This window comes from Salvelinus alpinus, chromosome 36 (assembly GCF_045679555.1).
Source record: "Salvelinus alpinus chromosome 36, SLU_Salpinus.1, whole genome shotgun sequence".
Classification (NCBI taxonomy): domain Eukaryota; kingdom Metazoa; phylum Chordata; class Actinopteri; order Salmoniformes; family Salmonidae; genus Salvelinus; species Salvelinus alpinus.
Genome location: NC_092121.1, coordinates 7,386,801 through 7,406,931, shown reverse-complemented (window position 1 = coordinate 7,406,931; position 20,131 = coordinate 7,386,801). Strand labels below are relative to the sequence as shown.

The 20,131-nt window shown below is 41.3% G+C and overlaps 3 protein-coding genes across 3 annotated transcripts; all 3 read left to right on the top strand.

The window, feature by feature from the left end:
- Window positions 1–211: 211 nt before the first annotated feature.
- Window positions 212–3,726, top strand: LOC139565019 (heat shock 70 kDa protein-like). The gene is made up of 2 exons (XM_071385025.1): window positions 212–601; window positions 1,608–3,726. The coding sequence occupies exon 2, from the start codon at window positions 1,631–1,633 to the stop codon at window positions 3,563–3,565; it is 1,935 nt and encodes a 644-aa protein (XP_071241126.1). The 5' UTR covers window positions 212–601; window positions 1,608–1,630; the 3' UTR covers window positions 3,566–3,726.
- A 3,881-nt stretch (window positions 3,727–7,607) lies between these two features.
- Window positions 7,608–10,865, top strand: LOC139564981 (heat shock 70 kDa protein). Its single transcript, XM_071384940.1, has 2 exons — window positions 7,608–7,755; window positions 8,747–10,865. The coding sequence occupies exon 2, from the start codon at window positions 8,770–8,772 to the stop codon at window positions 10,702–10,704; it is 1,935 nt and encodes a 644-aa protein (XP_071241041.1). The 5' UTR covers window positions 7,608–7,755; window positions 8,747–8,769; the 3' UTR covers window positions 10,705–10,865.
- A 3,591-nt stretch (window positions 10,866–14,456) lies between these two features.
- Window positions 14,457–17,966, top strand: LOC139565001 (heat shock 70 kDa protein-like). Its single transcript, XM_071384974.1, has 2 exons — window positions 14,457–14,887; window positions 15,848–17,966. The coding sequence occupies exon 2, from the start codon at window positions 15,871–15,873 to the stop codon at window positions 17,803–17,805; it is 1,935 nt and encodes a 644-aa protein (XP_071241075.1). The 5' UTR covers window positions 14,457–14,887; window positions 15,848–15,870; the 3' UTR covers window positions 17,806–17,966.
- The last annotated feature ends 2,165 nt before the right edge of the window (window positions 17,967–20,131 follow it).

Below are 20,131 nucleotides of genomic sequence, written 5' to 3'. Positions count from 1 at the left end.
TGAGGCACATTAACTTGTGGTGAGTTGCACTTACACTTGCACTTGCACTTGTGCAGTAGGCACTCAATTCTCTTACAATACATGTCTATTATTCATTAGTGAGAAAAAAATGTATAGACTGACATCTCGTGAACTGTTGAGGAACTGCAGTGTTGCCGATAGACTGAAATGTCGACTGAATAAGGTTGAACCGGATGCTGTTTCATTTGTTTTGAAATTTGAGTCATTAACAGTTTTTGATCATTTGAATCAATACAAATAATGGTTTCACTATTAGTGTGCTGTGTGTGTGCGTTCTGGACAGGTCTCCGCGCCTCTCGAACGCTCTGGAATAACGAGAACTTTCATTTGTTGCGCTTCCAATGCGTGCGCCTCGCAGCCTGCGTCATTGCACAGGAATGCTGCGCTCTCATGAGCAATGTAGTCGGAGAGTTCGAGAAATGGCTAGAAATCACGAGTGATATTTTTTAGGCAATGGGGATGGTATATATTCTGGTGAAGTACATTCAGAGTCAAACATCGACTCAACGAGAATACTAAAGGGAAAAGAAAGCAAGAAACGAGAAGAGACACTTTCAACAGACCTCTACATTCATAAACTGTAAGTAAAGGGAAATTAATTCAGTACCCTACTTTCATAATGGCTGTGAAAGTTATAAACTTGATAAAATAAAGAATTATGCTATGTTGGTTGTGTGAACATAGACGATTTAGCTATAACATTATGCCAGAATATTTGGTTAACTAATAAAGAAATAATATTATAAAAAATATAATATTATAAAAGCATTTATTATGTTATTTCATTGGACAGACTAGGCCTACTTTATTTTTTTGTTGCATATTATTATTTATTATAATTAGTTATTTCTTAATTTTAAGAAAATCTGCTCTAATTCTGTGAAGATAACACAATATTATTCAGTTGTGTTCATAGAAAAAATGTAGGCCTGTTGTGAAAAGAGTTTCTCTGTAATAGATTAGCAGAAATGATTGTGTCTAACACTAATATATATATATATATATATATATATGTATATATATATATATATATATATATATATATATATATATATATATATATATATATGTATAACACTAATATATAACACAAACGTTGACAACAGTGTTGTTTTCAGACCTGGGTTCAAATGCTTAGTATTGTTTTTCAAGGACTTTAAAATACCAGTACATTTTGAAATATAAGTAGTTGAATATTGGAATGTGTTTGGAAATACATTTGGAAAGTATTACCATGTATTTGAAAATTCTCAAATACACAGACAAGTGTATTTTAAAATTAAAATATTCCATGCATTTGAACCCAGGATTGTTTGTTCCTAGGTGCATTTGACATGTATTTGGAGACAAGTATTTGAAAATTGTTTCAAATATTTTAAATAGAATTGGCCACATTATTTGAAAATATTCAAATACACAGAAAATAAGAATACAAATACTTAAATACGCATGTATTTGAACCCAGGTTTGGTTGTTATTCAAGTATATTTAGGCTAACATCTCTGTTGGTGGAGATTGACATTACTTGCAGCTAGGTTTTCGTAGAATAATATCAATTTCTAAAATATTATTTCATTCATTTGTAGGCAACTAACTCCGAACCATCAAGATGTCATCAGCTAAAGGCCCGTCTATCGGCATTGACCTGGGCACCACCTACTCCTGTGTGGGGGTGTTCCAGCATGGCAAAGTGGAGATCATCGCCAACGACCAGGGCAACAGGACCACGCCCAGCTATGTGGCCTTCACAGACACTGAGAGACTCATCGGAGACGCAGCAAAGAACCAGGTGGCCATGAACCCCAACAACACCGTTTTCGACGCCAAACGCCTGATTGGCCGAAAGTTCAACGATCAGGTCGTGCAAGCCGACATGAAGCACTGGCCCTTCAAGGTGGTCAGCGACGGAGGAAAGCCTAAAGTTCAGGTAGATTACAAAGGTGAGAACAAATCCTTCAACCCAGAGGAGATCTCCTCCATGGTCCTGGTGAAGATGAGGGAGATCGCTGAGGCTTACCTGGGCCAGAAGGTGTCCAATGCAGTCATCACAGTCCCTGCCTACTTCAACGACTCACAGAGACAGGCCACTAAGGACGCTGGAGTGATCGCTGGGCTGAATGTGCTGAGGATCATCAACGAGCCCACGGCGGCAGCCATCGCCTACGGCATGGACAAAGGCAAGTCCAGGGAACGCAACGTCCTGATTTTTGACCTGGGTGGGGGCACCTTTGACGTGTCCATCCTGACCATCGAGGATGGGATCTTTGAGGTGAAGGCCACGGCTGGAGACACTCACCTGGGCGGGGAGGACTTTGACAACCGCCTGGTTAGTCACTTTGTGGAGGAGTTCAAGAGGAAACACAAGAAGGACATCAGCCAGAACAAGCGGGCTCTGAGGAGGCTGAGGACAGCCTGCGAGAGGGCCAAGAGAACACTGTCCTCCAGTTCCCAGGCCAGCATTGAGATTGACTCTCTCTTTGAGGGCATCGACTTCTACACCTCCATCACCAGGGCTCGTTTTGAGGAGATGTGTTCCGACCTCTTCAGGGGAACCCTGGAGCCTGTGGAGAAAGCCCTGAGGGATGCCAAGATGGACAAGGCCCAAATCCACGACGTCGTCCTGGTCGGAGGCTCCACCCGGATCCCCAAGGTCCAGAAGCTCCTGCAGGACTTTTTCAACGGCCGAGAGCTAAACAAGAGCATCAACCCAGACGAGGCGGTGGCCTACGGCGCTGCCATCCAGGCGGCCATCTTGTCTGGCGACAAGTCTGAGAACGTCCAGGACCTGCTGCTGCTGGATGTGGCTCCCCTGTCCCTGGGCATCGAAACCGCCGGAGGGGTCATGACCGACCTGATCAAACGCAACACCACCATCCCATCCAAACAGACCCAGACCTTCACCACTTACTCCGACAACCAGCCCGGGGTCATGATCCAGGTCTACGAGGGAGAGAGAGCCCTGACCAAGGACAACAACCTCCTGGGGAAGTTTGAGCTCTCTGGGATCCCCCCTGCCCCACGAGGAGTCCCTCAGGTCGAGGTGACCTTTGACATCGACGCCAACGACATTCTGAACGTATCAGCGGTGGACAAGAGCACGGGCAAAGAGAACAAGATCACCATCACCAACGACAAGGGCCGGCTCAGCAAAGAGGACATTGAGAGGATGGTGCAGGACGCTGACAAATACAAAGCTGAGGATGACGCACAGAGGGAGAAGATAGCAGCCAAGAACTCCCTGGAGTCGTACGCCTTCAATATGAAGAGCAGCGTGGAGGACGACAACATGAAAGGCAAGATCAGCGAGGAGGACAAAAAGAAAGTGGTGGACAGGTGCGACCAGACCATTGCCTGGTTAGAGAACAACCAGCTGGGCGACAAAGAGGAGTATGAGCATCAGCTAAAGGAGCTGGAGAAAGTATGCCAGCCTATCATTACCAAGCTGTACCAGCAGGGAGGGATGCCCACAGGTTGCTGTGGAGATCAGGCACGGACCAGCTCTGGTGCCAGCTCCCAAGGCCCAACCATTGAAGAGATTGACTAAAGTGAGGGACTTGTATAAAGGACTTTTCAAAATGCATTAGTATCACTGCATACAATTTGCTATTCAGGAAATACTTTGTACTGATAAAAACACACTGTACATCTTTTGTTTCATACCATATTGCATTGCTGGACATTGCAAATAAAATGTATTTAAATATGTTTCTAGGTCTGTTGGCTGTTTTCTAGAATTCCTTCTCATCATAACACATTGATTATTCAAATTTTTATAATAATTTTTACACAATATCATGAAATATTGTAAACAAAACTTTGATATACGGCTAAACCACCAGAGATAGGAGAACAAGTGAAGACACCCTAATGGCCACAATGTTTAGCTTATCAACTCTTTATTCTGCGATAACATCTGATACAATCACTATGGTCCTTCTTGGAAAAAGAGGCACAAATACATTTCTGGCACATATTTAAAAAACAATTACAGGTCACATTTTCCTTACTTTGTACTTTGTGGTGTCAAGCTCAAAGAACCAAATACTGTATTTTTGACTGATTTTGGAGTATTTCAAGTGGAACTGACAGCATTTGAACTACTTTGCAGATATGAAACAAACGGACAATCATAATATCAGTAAAACATATATCAAATTCCCAGTTTATGCTTCAAAACCAACTTGATAAGAGGTTTTAAAAATAGGTTCTATTTGACTCAAAATTACATGTTGTACAGCAAGGCATTGTTGGCAGAATAGATGGATGCAGTTCAATGCATGATTAATATATTTCGCCAATACATTTCTTGGTAGTCCAACAAATATTTCTATCAGGTTGTAAATTATGGCTGGCCTGGTACATTGTTTGCTGCCGCCACCCATTCGGGATGCACTGTTTCAGTTTCAATGACTTCATGTTTTGAACAAAAACGGACGACTGTAAATAAGGCTGGGAATGTTAATACAATGAAACTATAAGGTGTTCACCCATAAGATTATTATTTAATTACATGAAAAACGAGTTTTAAATTAAAATGTTATAGCTAAGTTGTTGTTATTTGGTGATAAATACTTTTTGATTCGGGTCACAGCATATTATGCACATCTGCAAGCGTAGCAGCAAAGGCTGGACAAATTATTTATCTATTTTGTTTTAAAACTTTAAGATGCTATATTCAGCATATGTACATAAGTGGACATTATAAAGGGCCATATTCTTATAATTAAACAATGGCCAGTTTGAGTCGCAGTTGCGCGTTGTTTTGTAAAACAAATAGCCTATGTCTGGCGAATTCGTTGGGTACATTGACTTCAATAATTCAAAACCTAGGAGGCTCGTGGTTCTCACCCCATTCCATAGACTTACACAATAATTATGACTACACCTGGAGGACATCCTCCAACCTATCAGAGCTTTTGCAGTATGAACAAACAAGTTTTCCATCCAAAGGATCTAATAATTAATTTAGTACTGAAAGCATAAGCTACAGGTAGCTAGCACTGCAGTGAGTAGTTGACTCAAAGAGAGAAAGGCAATAGTTGAAGCAGCATAGAGAGAGAGAGCTAGCTATATTTCATTTTATTTTTTCTTCATCTTAGTCTACCTTTCACTTAGCTATTGCAGCTAATTTAGCCTACCCAAAGAACCGGACTCAAACAGAGAGGAATGCTATTTATGTTAGCTAGCTGGCTAAGGCTATCCAACACTGCAACTCTTCCAAGTCAATGTAAGCTTTTGGTTTTATAAATGTATTGACACCGGGCCCGCTGGTTTAACTGCTAAACTACTTGCTGTACACTGTAATGTGTGATTGTACACTTGCGATTTGATTGTGGGTTTACCAATATGTTGGTTCCATTTTGTTTTGTTTTACTATAACCTTGATATGGTGACGATGTAGGTTGTGTAGCGGTTAGTGGTTATGGTGTGAAGGTTTGGCATGGAGAGGTTTTTGTGCCTAGTCACAGACAGCTGTTGTGTTGTGTACTGAAGTCCACAAGTGAAGGGAAACGGTGAGAGGAGGAAAGCTTGTAGATGCGAGAAGGAATGTTACAACAAGTAAAGTCATAATGCTCTATGTGGCTGCTATGAAATTGAACTGTGTGTGTGGGTGATCAGGGGTGTATTCATTCTGACGATTATGTTGCAAAATGTTTCTTCAATAGAACGAAATGGGGCGGAACCTACCTGAATTTGTCCAATAGAACCTTTCGAAACGTTTTGCAACTGTTTGGACTAAAAATTACACCCCAGATCAGCTAGATGCAGGCGAGAGTGTGCAAGGCGGTATTGAATGTGTCTCTGCCTGTCACCTTGATCACTCCAATTTGTCTCTCGACCTGTGCACCTACGGTATTGTCACGATCGTCTTGATGAGGAAGAGTGGACCAAGGCGCAGCGTGATAACAATACATACTTCTTTATTGAAGAGACACGAGAAGACGAAAACTAAACGAACACTATACAAACTAAACAAAACAACAAACAGACGACCGTGAAGCTATTCAAACAATAAGTGCAGACACTGGCAACTTACACATAGACAATTACCCACAATAGCCTAATGCCTATGGCTGCCTTAAATATGGCTCCCAATCAGAGACAATGATAGACAGCTGTCTCTGATTGAGAACAATTCAGGCAACCATAGACATACCTAGACACCTACACTAAACACAACCCCATAAACTCTACAAAACCCCCTATACAATACAACCACCCAAGACGAGACAAATACACACCAACATCCCCCCTGTCACACCCTGACCTAACCAAAATAATACAGAAAACAAAGATAACTAAGGCCAGGGCGTGACAGGTATAAACTTTCATTTCTAGGCTATAGGTTGTAGCAATCTCTTGATTGGTATAGGGCAAATTTGAGTATCATGTAGTAGCCAAGCCTATTGATGATACATTGAGCTGGGTGAATGGGAATATGAATGACAGTCATCCGATATTCTGTAATCGAAATAAGGCCGTGGTAATAAAACAAAATCCTCCATAATCTTCAACGGCACCAACCGGCACTGCTGTGTATATAGTGTGAAGTGTGTCCTCATTTAGTAGTTGCATTCTGCTGCAGTGCGGTCTGGTAAGGCAACTTAAAGTGCGTGAAATCATAGTATTTTACTGTCAACCATTGTTGCCTTTAATGCTCATTCAGACCACCATAGGGCATCTTTGAGCACATCTTCTTTCATAAGTATCCAGGTCTGAATACTTATGTAAATAAGGTATTTCTGTTTTTATTTTTAATAAATATGCAACAATTATTTTTTTTAAACAGTTTTTGCTTTGTCATTTAGAGGTATTGTGTGTTGATTGATGATGGAAAAAATTATTTCATACATTTTTAGAATAAGGCTGTAACGTAACAAAATGTGGAGAAAGTCAAGGGGTCTGAATACTTTCCGAATGCAATGTATATTAGCAAATACTTTAGCTACCCTGATGGAGATATCTTGTTTGCGGTAAGCAAATGTGAACTGATGGGCCATCAGTACGGAATAGGCTAGACTAGAATGGTATAGAACAGAATAGCATTGACTAGAATAGAGAAGGATTAGCCGGTGTGTTCATCATTTGTCTTTCATTTAACAATTAATACTGGATATCTTAAATACTCTGGCTTTAATATAAAAAAAGGCACATTAACTTGTGGTGAGTTGCACTTACCACTTGTGCAGTAGGCACTCAATTCTCTTACAATACAGGTCTATTATTCATTAGTGAGAGAAAATGTATAGACTGACAGCGCATGAACTGTTGAGGAACTGCAGTGTTGCCGATAGACTGAAATGTCGACTGAATAAGGTTGAACCGGATGCTGTTTCATTTGTGTTGAAATTTGAAACATTAACGGTTTTTGATCATTTTAATCAATACAAATAATGGTTTCACTATTAGTGTGCTGTGTGTGTGCGTTCTGGACAGGTCTCCGCGCCTCTCGAAAGCTCTGGAATAACGAGAACTTTCCTTTGCTGCGCTTCCAATGCGTGCGCCTCGCAGCCTGCGTCATTGCACAGGAATGCTGCGCTCTCATGAGCAATGTAGTCGGAGAGTTCGAGAAATGGCTAGAAATCACGAGTGATATTTTTTAGGCAATGGGGATGGTATATATTCTGGTGAAGTACATTCAGATTCAAACATCGACTCAACGAGAATACTAAAGGGAAAAGAAAGCAAGAAACGAGAAGAGACACTTTCAACAGACCTCTACATTCATAAACTGTAAGTAAAGGGAAATTAATTCAGTACCCTACTTTCATAATGGCTGTGAAAGTTATAAACTTGATAAAATAAAAAATGATGCTATGTTGGTTGTGTGAACATAGACGATTTAGCTATAACATTATGCCAGAATATTTGGTTAACTAATAAAGAAATAATATTATTAAAAATATATTATAAAAGCATTTATTATGTTATTTCATTGGACAGACTAGGCCTACTTTATTTTTTTGTTGCATATTATTATTTATTATAATTAGTTATTTCTTCATTTTAAGAAAATCTGCTCTAATTCTGTGAAGATAACACAATATTATTCAGTTGTGTTCATAGAAAAAATGTAGGCCTGTTGTGAAAAGAGTTTCTCTGTAATAGATTAGCAGAAATGATTGTGTCTAACACTAATATATATATATATATATATATATATGTATATATATATATATATATATATATATATATATATATATATATGTATAACACTAATATATAACACAAACGTTGACAACAGTGTTGTTTTCAGACCTGGGTTCAAATGCTTAGTATTGTTTTTCAAGGACTTTAAAATACCAGTACATTTTGAAATATAAGTAGTTGAATATTGGAATGTGTTTGGAAATACATTTGGAAAGTATTACCATGTATTTGAAAATTCTCAAATACACAGACAAGTGTATTTTAAAATTAAAATATTCCATGCATTTGAACCCAGGATTGTTTGTTCCTAGGTGCATTTGACATGTATTTGGAGACAAGTATTTGAAAATTGTTTCAAATATTTTAAATAGAATTGGCCACATTATTTGAAAATATTCAAATACACAGAAAATAAGAATACAAATACTTAAATACGCATGTATTTGAACCCAGGTTTGGTTGTTATTCAAGTATATTTAGGCTAACATCTCTGTTGGTGGAGATTGACATTACTTGCAGCTAGGTTTTCGTAGAATAATATCAATTTCTAAAATATTATTTCATTCATTTGTAGGCAACTAACTCCGAACCATCAAGATGTCATCAGCTAAAGGCCCGTCTATCGGCATTGACCTGGGCACCACCTACTCCTGTGTGGGGGTGTTCCAGCATGGCAAAGTGGAGATCATCGCCAACGACCAGGGCAACAGGACCACGCCCAGCTATGTGGCCTTCACAGACACTGAGAGACTCATCGGAGACGCAGCAAAGAACCAGGTGGCCATGAACCCCAACAACACCGTTTTCGACGCCAAACGCCTGATTGGCCGAAAGTTCAACGATCAGGTCGTGCAAGCCGACATGAAGCACTGGCCCTTCAAGGTGGTCAGCGACGGAGGAAAGCCTAAAGTTCAGGTAGATTACAAAGGTGAGAACAAATCCTTCAACCCAGAGGAGATCTCCTCCATGGTCCTGGTGAAGATGAGGGAGATCGCTGAGGCTTACCTGGGCCAGAAGGTGTCCAATGCAGTCATCACAGTCCCTGCCTACTTCAACGACTCACAGAGACAGGCCACTAAGGACGCTGGAGTGATCGCTGGGCTGAATGTGCTGAGGATCATCAACGAGCCCACGGCGGCAGCCATCGCCTACGGCATGGACAAAGGCAAGTCCAGGGAACGCAACGTCCTGATTTTTGACCTGGGTGGGGGCACCTTTGACGTGTCCATCCTGACCATCGAGGATGGGATCTTTGAGGTGAAGGCCACGGCTGGAGACACTCACCTGGGCGGGGAGGACTTTGACAACCGCCTGGTTAGTCACTTTGTGGAGGAGTTCAAGAGGAAACACAAGAAGGACATCAGCCAGAACAAGCGGGCTCTGAGGAGGCTGAGGACAGCCTGCGAGAGGGCCAAGAGAACACTGTCCTCCAGTTCCCAGGCCAGCATTGAGATTGACTCTCTCTTTGAGGGCATCGACTTCTACACCTCCATCACCAGGGCTCGTTTTGAGGAGATGTGTTCCGACCTCTTCAGGGGAACCCTGGAGCCTGTGGAGAAAGCCCTGAGGGATGCCAAGATGGACAAGGCCCAAATCCACGACGTCGTCCTGGTCGGAGGCTCCACCCGGATCCCCAAGGTCCAGAAGCTCCTGCAGGACTTTTTCAACGGCCGAGAGCTAAACAAGAGCATCAACCCAGACGAGGCGGTGGCCTACGGCGCTGCCATCCAGGCGGCCATCTTGTCTGGCGACAAGTCTGAGAACGTCCAGGACCTGCTGCTGCTGGATGTGGCTCCCCTGTCCCTGGGCATCGAAACCGCCGGAGGGGTCATGACCGCCCTGATCAAACGCAACACCACCATCCCATCCAAACAGACCCAGACCTTCACCACTTACTCCGACAACCAGCCCGGGGTCATGATCCAGGTCTACGAGGGAGAGAGAGCCCTGACCAAGGACAACAACCTCCTGGGGAAGTTTGAGCTCTCTGGGATCCCCCCTGCCCCACGAGGAGTCCCTCAGGTCGAGGTGACCTTTGACATCGACGCCAACGGCATTCTGAACGTATCAGCGGTGGACAAGAGCACGGGCAAAGAGAACAAGATCACCATCACCAACGACAAGGGCCGGCTCAGCAAAGAGGACATTGAGAGGATGGTGCAGGACGCTGACAAATACAAAGCTGAGGATGACGCACAGAGGGAGAAGATAGCAGCCAAGAACTCCCTGGAGTCGTACGCCTTCAATATGAAGAGCAGCGTGGAGGACGACAACATGAAAGGCAAGATCAGCGAGGAGGACAAAAAGAAAGTGGTGGACAGGTGCGACCAGACCATTGCCTGGTTAGAGAACAACCAGCTGGGCGACAAAGAGGAGTATGAGCATCAGCTAAAGGAGCTGGAGAAAGTATGCCAGCCTATCATTACCAAGCTGTACCAGCAGGGAGGGATGCCCACAGGTTGCTGTGGAGATCAGGCACGGACCAGCTCTGGTGCCAGCTCCCAAGGCCCAACCATTGAAGAGATTGACTAAAGTGAGGGACTTGTATAAAGGACTTTTCAAAATGCATTAGTATCACTGCATACAATTTGCTATTCAGGAAATACTTTGTACTGATAAAAACACACTGTACATCTTTTGTTTCATACCATATTGCATTGCTGGACATTGCAAATAAAATGTATTTAAATATGTTTCTAGGTCTGTTGGCTGTTTTCTAGAATTCCTTCTCATCATAACACATTGATTATTCAAATTTTTATAATAATTTTTACACAATATCATGAAATATTGTAAACAAAACTTTGATATACGGCTAAACCACCAGAGATAGGAGAACAAGTGAAGACACCCTAATGGCCACAATGTTTAGCTTATCAACTCTTTATTCTGCGATAACATCTGATACAATCACTATGGTCCTTCTTGGAAAAAGAGGCACAAATACATTTCTGGCACATATTTAAAAAACAATTACAGGTCACATTTTCCTTACTTTGTACTTTGTGGTGTCAAGCTCAAAGAACCAAATACTGTATTTTTGACTGATTTTGGAGTATTTCAAGTGGAACTGACAGCATTTGAACTACTTTGCAGATATGAAACAAACGGACAATCATAATATCAGTAAAACATATATCAAATTCCCAGTTTATGCTTCAAAACCAACTTGATAAGAGGTTTTAAAAATAGGTTCTATTTGACTCAAAATTACATGTTGTACAGCAAGGCATTGTTGGCAGAATAGATGGATGCAGTTCAATGCATGATTAATATATTTCGCCAATACATTTCTTGGTAGTCCAACAAATATTTCTATCAGGTTGTAAATTATGGCTGGCCTGGTACATTGTTTGCTGCCGCCACCCATTCGGGATGCACTGTTTCAGTTTCAATGACTTCATGTTTTGAACAAAAACGGACGACTGTAAATAAGGCTGGGAATGTTAATACAATGAAACTATAAGGTGTTCACCCATAAGATTATTATTTAATTACATGAAAAACGAGTTTTAAATTAAAATGTTATAGCTAAGTTGTTGTTATTTGGTGATAAATACTTTTTGATTCGGGTCACAGCATATTATGCACATCTGCAAGCGTAGCAGCAAAGGCTGGACAAATTATTTATCTATTTTGTTTTAAAACTTTAAGATGCTATATTCAGCATATGTACATAAGTGGACATTATAAAGGGCCATATTCTTATAATTAAACAATGGCCAGTTTGAGTCGCAGTTGCGCGTTGTTTTGTAAAACAAATAGCCTATGTCTGGCGAATTCGTTGGGTACATTGACTTCAATAATTCAAAACCTAGGAGGCTCGTGGTTCTCACCCCATTCCATAGACTTACACAATAATTATGACTACACCTGGAGGACATCCTCCAACCTATCAGAGCTTTTGCAGTATGAACAAACAAGTTTTCCATCCAAAGGATCTAATAATTAATTTAGTACTGAAAGCATAAGCTACAGGTAGCTAGCACTGCAGTGAGTAGTTGACTCAAAGAGAGAAAGGCAATAGTTGAAGCAGCATAGAGAGAGAGAGCTAGCTATATTTCATTTTATTTTTTCTTCATCTTAGTCTACCTTTCACTTAGCTATTGCAGCTAATTTAGCCTACCCAAAGAACCGGACTCAAACAGAGAGGAATGCTATTTATGTTAGCTAGCTGGCTAAGGCTATCCAACACTGCAACTCTTCCAAGTCAATGTAAGCTTTTGGTTTTATAAATGTATTGACACCGGGCCCGCTGGTTTAACTGCTAAACTACTTGCTGTACACTGTAATGTGTGATTGTACACTTGCGATTTGATTGTGGGTTTACCAATATGTTGGTTCCATTTTGTTTTGTTTTACTATAACCTTGATATGGTGACGATGTAGGTTGTGTAGCGGTTAGTGGTTATGGTGTGAAGGTTTGGCATGGAGAGGTTTTTGTGCCTAGTCACAGACAGCTGTTGTGTTGTGTACTGAAGTCCACAAGTGAAGGGAAACGGTGAGAGGAGGAAAGCTTGTAGATGCGAGAAGGAATGTTACAACAAGTAAAGTCATAATGCTCTATGTGGCTGCTATGAAATTGAACTGTGTGTGTGGGTGATCAGGGGTGTATTCATTCTGACGATTATGTTGCAAAATGTTTCTTCAATAGAACGAAATGGGGCGGAACCTACCTGAATTTGTCCAATAGAACCTTTCGAAACGTTTTGCAACTGTTTGGACTAAAAATTACACCCCAGATCAGCTAGATGCAGGCGAGAGTGTGCAAGGCGGTATTGAATGTGTCTCTGCCTGTCACCTTGATCACTCCAATTTGTCTCTCGACCTGTGCACCTACGGTATTGTCACGATCGTCTTGATGAGGAAGAGTGGACCAAGGCGCAGCGTGATAACAATACATACTTCTTTATTGACGAGAAGACGAAAACGAAACGAACACTATACAAACTAAACAAAACAACAAACAGACGACCGTGAAGCTATTCAAACAATAAGTGCAGACACTGGCAACTTACACATAGACAATTACCCACAATAGCCTAATGCCTATGGCTGCCTTAAATATGGCTCCCAATCAGAGACAATGATAGACAGCTGTCTCTGATTGAGAACAATTCAGGCAACCATAGACATACCTAGACACCTACACTAAACACAACCCCATAAACTCTACAAAACCCCCTATACAATACAACCACCCAAGACGAGACAAATACACACCAACATCCCCCCTGTCACACCCTGACCTAACCAAAATAATACAGAAAACAAAGATAACTAAGGCCAGGGCGTGACAGGTATAAACTTTCATTTCTAGGCTATAGGTTGTAGCAATCTCTTGATTGGTATAGGGCAAATTTGAGTATCATGTAGTAGCCAAGCCTATTGATGATACATTGAGCTGGGTGAATGGGAATATGAATGACAGTCATCCGATATTCTGTAATCGAAATAAGGCCGTGGTAATAAAACAAAATCCTCCATAATCTTCAACGGCACCAACCGGCACTGCTGTGTATATAGTGTGAAGTGTGTCCTCATTTAGTAGTTGCATTCTGCTGCAGTGCGGTCTGGTAAGGCAACTTAAAGTGCGTGAAATCATAGTATTTTACTGTCAACCATTGTTGCCTTTAATGCTCATTCAGACCACCATAGGGCATCTTTGAGCACATCTTCTTTCATAAGTATCCAGGTCTGAATACTTATGTAAATAAGGTATTTCTGTTTTTATTTTTAATAAATATGCAACAATTATTTTTTTTAAACAGTTTTTGCTTTGTCATTTAGAGGTATTGTGTGTTGATTGATGATGGAAAAAATTATTTCATACATTTTTAGAATAAGGCTGTAACGTAACAAAATGTGGAGAAAGTCAAGGGGTCTGAATACTTTCCGAATGCAATGTATATTAGCAAATACTTTAGCTACCCTGATGGAGATATCTTGTTTGCGGTAAGCAAATGTGAACTGATGGGCCATCAGTACGGAATAGGCTAGACTAGAATGGTATAGAACAGAATAGCATTGACTAGAATAGAGAAGGATTAGCCGGTGTGTTCATCATTTGTCTTTCATTTAACAATTAATACTGGATATCTTAAATACTCTGGCTTTAATATAAAAAAAGGCACATTAACTTGTGGTGAGTTGCACTTACCACTTGTGCAGTAGGCACTCAATTCTCTTACAATACAGGTCTATTATTCATTAGTGAGAGAAAATGTATAGACTGACAGCGCATGAACTGTTGAGGAACTGCAGTGTTGCCGATAGACTGAAATGTCGACTGAATAAGGTTGAACCGGATGCTGTTTCATTTGTGTTGAAATTTGAAACATTAACGGTTTTTGATCATTTTAATCAATACAAATAATGGTTTCACTATTAGTGTGCTGTGTGTGTGCGTTCTGGACAGGTCTCCGCGCCTCTCGAAAGCTCTGGAATAACGAGAACTTTCCTTTGCTGCGCTTCCAATGCGTGCGCCTCGCAGCCTGCGTCATTGCACAGGAATGCTGCGCTCTCATGAGCAATGTAGTCGGAGAGTTCGAGAAATGGCTAGAAATCACGAGTGATATTTTTTAGGCAATGGGGATGGTATATATTCTGGTGAAGTACATTCAGATTCAAACATCGACTCAACGAGAATACTAAAGGGAAAAGAAAGCAAGAAACGAGAAGAGACACTTTCAACAGACCTCTACATTCATAAACTGTAAGTAAAGGGAAATTAATTCAGTACCCTACTTTCATAATGGCTGTGAAAGTTATAAACTTGATAAAATAAAAAATGATGCTATGTTGGTTGTGTGAACATAGACGATTTAGCTATAACATTATGCCAGAATATTTGGTTAACTAATAAAGAAATAATATTATTAAAAATATATTATAAAAGCATTTATTATGTTATTTCATTGGACAGACTAGGCCTACTTTATTTTTTTGTTGCATATTATTATTTATTATAATTAGTTATTTCTTCATTTTAAGAAAATCTGCTCTAATTCTGTGAAGATAACACAATATTATTCAGTTGTGTTCATAGAAAAAATGTAGGCCTGTTGTGAAAAGAGTTTCTCTGTAATAGATTAGCAGAACTGATTGTGTCTAACACTAATATATATATATATATATATATATATATATATATATGTATGTATAACACTAATATATAACACAAACGTTGACAACAGTGTTGTTCTCAGACCTGGGTTCAAATGCTTAGTATTGTTTTTCAAGGACTTAAAAAAGCAGTACATTTTGAAATATAAGTAGTTGAATATTGGAATGTGTTTGGAAATACATTTGGAAAGTATTACCATGTATTTGAAAATTCTCAAATACACAGACAAGTGTATTTTAAAATTAAAATATTCCATGCATTTGAACCCAGGATTGTTTGTTCCTAGGTGCATTTGACATGTATTTGGAGACAAGTATTTGAAAATTGTTTCAAATATTTTAAATAGTAGTGCCCACATTATTTGGAAATATTCAAATACACAGAAAATAACAATACAAATACTTAACTACGCATGTATTTGAACCCAGGTTTGGTTGTTATTCAAGTATATTTAGGCTAGCATCTCTGTTGGTGGAGATTGACATTACTTGCAGCTAGGCTTTCGTAGAATAATATCAATTTCTAAAATATTATTTCATTCATTTGTAGGCAACTAACTCCGAACCAGCAAAATGTCATCAGCTAAAGGCCCGTCTATCGGCATTGACCTGGGCACCACCTACTCCTGTGTGGGGGTGTTCCAGCATGGCAAAGTGGAGATCATCGCCAACGACCAGGGCAACAGGACCACGCCCAGCTATGTGGCCTTCACAGACACTGAGAGACTCATCGGAGACGCAGCAAAGAACCAGGTGGCCATGAACCCCAACAACACCGTTTTCGACGCCAAACGCCTGATTGGCCGAAAGTTCAACGATCAGGTCGTGCAAGCCGACATGAAGCACTGGCCCTTCAAGGTGGTCAGCGACGGAGGAAAGCCTAAAGTTCAGGTAGATTACAAAGGTGAGAACAAATCCTTCAACCCAGAGGAGATCTCCTCCATGGTCCTGGTGAAGATGAGGGAGATCGCTGAGGCTTACCTGGGCCAGAAGGTGTCCAATGCAGTCATCACAGTCCCTGCCTACTTCAACGACTCACAGAGACAGGCCACTAAGGACGCTGGAGTGATCGCTGGGCTGAATGTGCTGAGGATCATCAACGAGCCCACGGCGGCAGCCATCGCCTACGGCATGGACAAAGGCAAGTCCAGGGAACGCAACGTCCTGATTTTTGACCTGGGTGGGGGCACCTTTGACGTGTCCATCCTGACCATCGATGATGGGATCTTTGAGGTGAAGGCCACGGCTGGAGACACTCACCTGGGCGGGGAGGACTTTGACAACCGCCTGGTTAGTCACTTTGTGGAGGAGTTCAAGAGGAAACACAAGAAGGACATCAGCCAGAACAAGCGGGCTCTGAGGAGGCTGAGGACAGCCTGCGAGAGGACCAAGAGAACACTATCCTCCAGCTCCCAAGCCAGCATTGAGATTGACTCCCTCTTTGAGGGCATCGACTTCTACACCTCCATCACCAGGGCTCGTTTTGAGGAGATGTGTTCCGACCTCTTCAGGGGAACCCTGGAGCCTGTGGAGAAAGCCCTGAGGGATGCCAAGATGGACAAGGCCCAAATCCACGACGTCGTCCTGGTCGGAGGCTCCACCCGGATCCCCAAGGTCCAGAAGCTCCTGCAGGACTTTTTCAACGGCCGAGAGCTAAACAAGAGCATCAACCCAGACGAGGCGGTGGCCTACGGCGCTGCCATCCAGGCGGCCATCTTGTCTGGCGACAAGTCTGAGAACGTCCAGGACCTGCTGCTGCTGGATGTGGCTCCCCTGTCCCTGGGCATCGAAACCGCCGGAGGGGTCATGACCGCCCTGATCAAACGCAACACCACCATCCCATCCAAACAGACCCAGACCTTCACCACTTACTCCGACAACCAGCCTGGGGTCATGATCCAGGTCTACGAGGGAGAGAGAGCCCTGACCAAGGACAACAACCTCCTGGGGAAGTTTGAGCTCTCTGGGATCCCCCCTGCCCCACGAGGAGTCCCTCAGATCGAGGTGACCTTTGACATCGACGCCAACGGCATTCTGAACGTATCAGCAGTGGACAAGAGCACGGGCAAAGAGAACAAGATCACCATCACCAACGACAAGGGCCGGCTCAGCAAAGAGGACATTGAGAGGATGGTGCAGGACGCTGACAAATACAAAGCTGAGGATGACGCACAGAGGGAGAAGATAGCAGCCAAGAACTCCCTGGAGTCGTACGCCTTCAATATGAAGAGCAGCGTGGAGGACGACAACATGAAAGGCAAGATCAGCGAGGAGGACAAAAAGAAAGTGGTGGACAGGTGCGACCAGACCATTTCCTGGTTGGAGAACAACCAGCTGGGCGACAAAGAGGAGTATGAGCATCAGCTAAAGGAGCTGGAGAAAGTATGCCAGCCTATCATTACCAAGCTGTACCAGCAGGGAGGGATGCCCACAGGTTGCTGTGGAGATCAGGCACGGACCAGCTCTGGTGCCAGCTCCCAAGGCCCAACCATTGAAGAGATTGACTAAAGTGAGGGACTTGTATAAAGGACTTTTCAAAATGCATTAGCATCACTGCATACAATTTGCTATTCAGGAAATACTTTGTACTTATAAAAACACACTGTACATCTTTTGTTTCATACCATATTGCATTGCTGGACATTGCAAATAAAATGTATTTAAATATGTTTCTAGGTCTGTTGACTGTTTTCTAGAATTCCTTCTCATCATAACACATTGATTATTCACATATTTATAATATTTTTTACACAATACCATGAAATATTGTAAACAAAACTTTGATATACGGCTAAACCACCAGAGATAGGAGAACAAGTAAAGACACCCTAATGGCCACAATGTTTAGCTTATCAACTCTTTATTCTGCGATAACATCTGATACAATCACTATGGTCCTTCTTGGAAAAAGAGGCACAAATACATTTCTGGCACATATTTAAAAAACAATTACAGGTCATATTTTCCTTACTTTGTACTTTGTGGTGTCAAGCTCAAAGAACCAAATACTGTATTTTTGACTGATTTTGGAGTATTTCAAGTGGAACTGACAGCATTTGAACTACTTTGCAGATATGAAACAAACGGACAATCATAAAATCAGTAAAACATATCAAATTCCCAGTTTATGCTTCAAAACCAACTTGATAAGAGGTTTTAAAAATAGGTTCTATTTGACTCAACATTACATGTTGTACAGTAAGGCATTGTTGGCAGAATAGATGGATGCAGTTCAATGCATGATTTAATATAATTCACCAATACATTTCTTGGTAGTCCAAAAAATATTTCTGTCAGGTTGTAAATTATGGCTGGCCTGGTACATTGTTTGCTGCCGCCACCCATTCGGGATGCAGTGTTTCAGTTTCAATGACTTCATATTTTGAACAAAAAGGGACGACTGTAAATAAGGCTGGGAATGTCAATACAATGAAACTATAAGGTGTTCACCCATAAGATTATTATTTAATTACATGAAAAACCAGTTTCAAATTAAAATGTTACAACAACCTATAGCTAAGTTGTTGTTATTTGGTGATAAATACTTTTTGATTCGGGTCACAGGATATTATGCACATCTGCAAGCGTAGCAGCAAAGGCTGGACAAATTATTTATCTATTTTGTTTTAAAACTTTAAGATGCTATATTCAGCATATGTACATAAGTGGACATTATAAAGGGCCATATTTTTTATAATTAAACAATGGCCAGTTTGAGTCGCAGTTGCGCGTTGTTTTGTAAAACAAATAGCCTATGTCTGGCGAATTCGTTGGGTAAATTGACTTCAATAATTCAAAACCTAGGAGGCTCGTGGTTCTCACCCCATTCCATAGACGTACACAATAATTATGACTACACCTGGAGGACATCCTCCAACCTATCAGAGCTCTTGCAGTATGAACTAACAAGTTTTCCATCCATAGGAGCTGATAATTAATTTAGTACTGAAAGCATAAGCTACAGCTAGCTAGCACTGCAGTGAGTAGTTGACTCAAAGAGAGAAAGGCAATAGTTGAAGCAGCATAGAGAGAGAGAGAGAGCTAGCTATATTTCATTTTATTTTTTCTTCTTCTTAGTCTACCTTTCACTTAGCTATTGCAGCTAATTTAGCCTACCCAAAGAACCGGACTCAAACAGAGAGGAATGATATTTATGTTAGCTAGCTGGCTAAGGCTATCCAACACTGCAACTCTTCCAAGTCAATGTAAGCTTTTGGTTTTATAAATGTATTGACACCGGGCCCGCTGGTTTAACTGCTAAACTACTTGCTGTACACTGTAATGTGTGATTGTACACTTGGGATTTGATTGTGGGTTTACCAATATGTTGGTTCCATTTTGTTTTGTTTTACTATAACCTTGATATGGTGACGATGTAGGTTGTGTAGAGGTTAGTGGTTATGGTGTGAAGGTTTGGCATGGAGAGGTTTTTGTGCCTAGTCACAGACAGCTGTTGTGTTGTGTACTGAAGTCCACAAGTGAAGGGAAACGGTGAGAGGAGGAAAGCTTGTAGATGCGAGAAGGAATGTTACAACAAGTAAAGTCATAATGCTCTATGTGGCTGCTATGAAATTGAACTGTGTGTGTGGGTGATCAGGGGTGTATTCATTCTGACGATTATGTTGCAAAATGTTTCTTCAATAGAACGAAATGGGGCGGAACCTACCTGAATTTGTCCAATAGAACCTTTCGAAACGTTTTGCAACTGTTTGGACTAAAAATTACACCCCAGATCAGCTAGATGCAGGCGAGAGTGTGCAAGGCGGTATTGAATGTGTCTCTGCCTGTCACCTTGATCACTCCAATTTGTCTCTCGACCTGTGCACCTACGGTA

Bases quoted from the DNA above. Each gene is read 5' to 3' on its own strand.
- LOC139565019 (XM_071385025.1), top strand. From the start codon at position 1,631: ATGTCATCAGCTAAAGGCCCGTCTATCGGCATTGACCTGGGCACCACC.
- LOC139564981 (XM_071384940.1), top strand. From the start codon at position 8,770: ATGTCATCAGCTAAAGGCCCGTCTATCGGCATTGACCTGGGCACCACC.
- LOC139565001 (XM_071384974.1), top strand. From the start codon at position 15,871: ATGTCATCAGCTAAAGGCCCGTCTATCGGCATTGACCTGGGCACCACC.